The sequence below is a fragment of the Gobio gobio genome, assembly GCF_949357685.1.
Source record: "Gobio gobio genome assembly, chromosome: 21".
Taxonomy (NCBI): domain Eukaryota; kingdom Metazoa; phylum Chordata; class Actinopteri; order Cypriniformes; family Gobionidae; genus Gobio; species Gobio gobio.
Window position 1 is genome coordinate 4,844,321 of NC_137117.1, and position 5,000 is coordinate 4,849,320.

The following is a 5,000-nucleotide window of genomic DNA, read 5'->3' on the forward strand; positions in this document are numbered from 1 at the left end:
GGCATGATTTTACAGCGTTAAGTGTTCTAGCCAATCACAGGCATTTCTGTTGAAAATAATGACCGGTCATATGTTTAATTTACAATCCATATCGATCAAAACAAGTTTTATATAGTCTTAAAACGAATTGAATGAGTTTTAGTGCAAGTTTACATTTTACACAAATCTCCCCATTATCTACAAATCCTCTCATCATCACAAACAAAAGCACAGACACGATTCAAATAAAGATTTATTGTGAAGTTTAGTCAGAAGTTTTAGTTTTTCATGAGACTGTGATTTTCCTTTAGTACAAACACAAATTTGATGATCTATAAAAATTCATTTAAAAAAAAAAGAGAAAAAATGTCTAATGAGCAAATAAGTGTCCCTCTTCCGCCATCTACTGGTTATAGTGGTCATTTCTTTTATAATTTAAATGTTGTTAACGTCCGAGTGTTATTTTATGATACTCACATACGCATAAACAGGTGAATATAAATGAAGGATTCTAGCATATACAGAATTTAACCCAAGAAAGAAGTCTTTTTATCCAGGCGTTATTAATATTCATTATTCATAGGCGTTACATGTTATTCCTTGAATGGGCTACTTCATAGAAATGCTTTCGACAGAAAGATCAGAGAGACTGAAAACTGTTGAAATATGACGATAGCATCTGGATATAGAAGCTGCTCAAGTTAGAGTCTAATCATCTATTATATAACAATAAACATTAACTATAACGCTTCATAAAATACCACTTCTATTAATATTCCTGAGAGGTCAACTAATGCCATAAAATGGAAGTCTATGGGAGTCTATGGGATTATATGGGAGTCTATGGGATTATATGGGAGTCTATGGGATTATATGGGAGTCTATGGGAGTCTATAGGGGAGTCTATTGGAGTCTATGGGAGTCTATAGGGGAGTCTATGGGATTATATGGGAGTCTATGGGGTTATATGGGAGTCTATGGGATTATATGGGAGTCAATGGGAGTCTATAGGGGAGTCTATTGGAGTCTATGGGAGTCTATAGGGGTCTATGGGAGTCTAAAGGGGAGTCTATGGGAGTCTATGGGAGTCTATAGGGGAGTCTATTGGAGTCTATGGGATTATATGGGAGTCTATGGGAGTCTATAGGGGAGTCTATTGGAGTCTATGGGAGTCTATAGGGGAGTCTATGGGAGTCTATGGGATTATATGGGAGTCTATGGGATTATATGGGAGTCTATGGGAGTCTATAGGGGAGTCTATTGGAGTCTATGGGAGTCTATAGGGGTCTATGGGAGTCTAAAGGGGAGTCTATGGGATTATATGGGAGTCTATGGGAGTCTATAGGGGAGTCTATTGGAGTCTATGGGAGTCTATAGGGGTCTATGGGAGTCTATAGGAGTCTACGGGAGTCTATGGGAGTCTATAGGGGTCTATGGGAGTCTATAGGGGAGTCTATTGGAGTCTATGGGAGTCTATAGGGGTCTATGGGAGTCTAAAGGGGAGTCTATGGGAGTCTATGGGAGTCTATAGGGGAGTCTATTGGAGTCTATGGGATTATATGGGAGTCTATGGGAGTCTATAGGGGAGTCTATGGGAGTCTATGGGATTATATGGGAGTCTATGGGATTATATGGGAGTCTATGGGATTATATGGGAGTCTATGGGAGTCTATAGGGGAGTCTATTGGAGTCTATGGGAGTCTATTGGGGTCTATGGGAGTCTAAAGGGGAGTCTATGGGATTATATGGGAGTCTATGGGAGTCTATAGGAGTCTACGGGAGTCTATGGGAGTCTATAGGGGTCTATGGGAGTCTATAGGGGAGTCTATGGGAGTCTATAGGGGTCTATGGGAGTCTATAGGAGTCTATTGGAGTCTATAGGGCTCTATGGGAGTCTATAGGAGTCTACGGGAGTCTATGGGAGTCTATGGGATTATATGGGAGTCTATGGGAGTCTATGGGATTATATGGGAGTCTATGGGAGTCTATGGGAGTCTATAGGGGAGTCTATTGGAGTCTATTGGAGTCTATGGGATTATATGGGAGTCTATGGGAGTCTATAGGGGAGTCTATTGGAGTCTATGGGAGTCTATAGGGGAGTCTATGGGAGTCTATGGGATTATATGGGAGTCTATGGGGTTATATGGGATTATATGGGAGTCTATAGGGGAGTCTATTGGAGTCTATGGGAGTCTATAGGGGTCTATGGGAGTCTAAAGGGGAGTCTATGGGAGTCTATAGGGGAGTCTATTGGAGTCTATTGGAGTCTATGGGATTATATGGGAGTCTATGGGAGTCTATAGGGGAGTCTATTGGAGTCTATGGGAGTCTATAGGGGAGTCTATGGGAGTCTATGGGATTATATGGGAGTCTATGGGATTATATGGGAGTCTATGGGATTATATGGGAGTCTATGGGAGTCTATAGGGGAGTCTATTGGAGTCTATGGGAGTCTATAGGGGTCTATGGGAGTCTAAAGGGGAGTCTATGGGATTATATGGGAGTCTATGGGAGTCTATAGGGGAGTCTATGGGAGTCTATAGGAGTCTACGGGAGTCTATGGGAGTCTATAGGGGTCTATGGGAGTCTATAGGGGAGTCTATTGGAGTCTATGGGAGTCTATAGGAGTCTATAGGAGTCTATGGGAGTCTATAGGGCTCTATGGGAGTCTATAGGAGTCTATGGGAGTCTATAGAGGAGTCTATTGGAGTCTATGGGAGTCTACGGGAGTCTATGGGAGTCTACGGGAGTCTATAGGGGTCTATGGGAGTCTATAGGGGTCTATGGGAGTCTATAGGGGTCTATGGGAGTCTATAGGGGTCTCTGGGAGTCTACGGGAGTCTACGGGAGTCTATAGGAGTCTACGGGAGTCTATAGGGGTCTACGGGAGTCTATAGGGGTCTATGGGAGTATATAGGGGAGTCTATGGGATTATATGGGAGTCTATGGGATTATATGGGAGTCTATAGGGGTCTATGGGAGTCTATAGGGGTCTATGGAAGTCTATGGGGGTCTATGGGAGTATATAGGAGTCTATGGCGGTCTATGGGAGTATATAGGGGAGTCTATGGGGGTCTATGGGAGTCTATAGGGGTCTATGGGAGTCTATGGGAGTCTATGGGAGTCTATGGGAGTCTATAGGGGAGTCTATGGGAGTCTATAGGGGTCTATGGGAGTCTATGGGAGTCTATAGGAGTCTATAGGAGTCTATATGGGTCTATGGGAGTCTATGGGAGTCTATAGGAGTCTATGGGAGTCTATAGGGGTCTATGGGAGTCTATGGGAGTCTATAGGAGTCTATAGGGGTCTATGGGAGTCTATAGGGGTCTATGGGAGTCTATAGGAGTCTATGGGAGTCTATAGGGGTCTATGGGAGTCTATAGGGGTCTATGGGAGTCTATAGGGGTCTATGGGAGTCTATAGGAGTCTATGGGAGTCTATAGGGGTCTATGGGAGTCTATAGGGGTCTATGGGAGTCTATAGGGGTCTATGGGAGTCTATGGGATTCTATGGGAGTCTATTGGAGTCTATGGGAGTCTGTTTCCAAAGGGAACGCTCCGGTTACTAACGTATAAATAAAATTATCCTTAGAAAAACAATAGGGCCTAATAATAAACAGAGCAATTCCAATAGGGTCATCACACCATCGGGCCCTAAATATCTGGGAAACGAGTGATTAAGGGGATATTGGACACCCTTGTCTGACACCATGTCACAAGTAAACCCTCGGAGAAGTTCCATATTTAAATCTGATTGTACTATTACACTCAAACAAGAAAATGATTTTCAAGGGAACCAAGGGTTCATTGCCATTATAGTTGCCATGATATTGTGTGTGTGTTGTAGACGCGGTTCGAGGCGCAGAAGTCTCAGATGGAGGCGGAGTTTGGTGTGTCGCTGGAGCAGCAGCTCACTGAGAGACTGACCGCCGTACAGGAGGAGAACGCCACACACAACACACAACTACGGCAACAGCACAGGTACACACACCCTCAGCTCGCCGTCACACACACAGAGCGTCCTCGTGATGACAGGAGTGTGTGTGTGCAGGAAGCAGCTGCTGGATCTGAGCGCGCGGCAGGAGCGCGAGCGGGCGGCACAGCTGGATCACTTCAGCACACAGTTACAGGAGAGAGACGACAAACTGCAGCGCCTCACACTGACCTACCAACACAAGTGAGTGTGAGTGTGTGTGTGTGTGTGTGTGTTAGGCCCTCATCCTCATGTATATGATGTCATTAATGTGTGTGTGTAGACTGTCAGAGATGCAGGACGAGCTGCTCTCCATGGCAGCGTCTAAAAGGAAGCTGGAGATGCAGAGGGAGGAGCTTGTGTCCCGCCTGCAAGGAATGATGCGCTCCCATTGGGCAGAGGCTTTAAGGCTGTTGACCAATCAGGAGCAGGTACAGCAGTCATTAAAGAGTCAGTTATATGCTGGTCATATAATTAGAATATCATCAAAAAGTTGATTTATTTCACTAATTCCATTCAAAAAGGGAAACTTGTATATTATATTCATTCATTACACAGACTGATATATTTCAAATGTTTATTTCTTTTAATTTTGATGATTATAACTGACAACTAAGGAAAATCCCAAATTCAGTATCTCAGAAAATTTGAATATTACTTAAGACCAATACAAAGAAAGGATTTTTAGAAATCTTGGCCAACTGAAGAGTCTGAGTCTGACTTGCAATTGCAAGTTATAAAGTCCAATTCTGAGGAAAAAAGAATTGCGACATTTTTCGCGTTTATATCACAAATATGTAAACTCGCAATTGCGAGAAAGTCAGAATAGCGAGATAAAAAGTCACAATTACCTTTTCTTTCTATTCTGTGGTGTAAACGAGCTTCCATAGTCATAATGTATGATTAAGAGCTCATGTTGAAAAATGCTGGATTGTTAGTAATGGCAATAAACTGGATATTTGGCATGATCCTTGTCTTTTATTCCCGCCGTAGTAAAATTGAAAATGTCCTGGAAAATGGTTGCTGAAAAAGAGCGGGAACCCTGCACT

The 5,000-nt window shown here is 43.2% G+C and overlaps 1 protein-coding gene across 2 annotated transcripts in view; it reads left to right on the top strand.

The window, feature by feature from the left end:
• cntrob (centrobin, centrosomal BRCA2 interacting protein) overlaps window positions 1-5,000 on the top strand; it is an 18,117-nt gene that overhangs the window by 10,623 nt on the left and 2,494 nt on the right. For both annotated transcript variants that reach the window (XM_079802650.1, XM_079802651.1), the window contains exons 12-14: window positions 3,826-3,959; window positions 4,030-4,155; window positions 4,235-4,382. In XM_079802650.1, coding sequence (XP_079658776.1) covers window positions 3,826-3,959; window positions 4,030-4,155; window positions 4,235-4,382 — 408 coding nt within the window. The remainder of the gene's footprint in view (window positions 1-3,825; window positions 3,960-4,029; window positions 4,156-4,234; window positions 4,383-5,000) is intronic.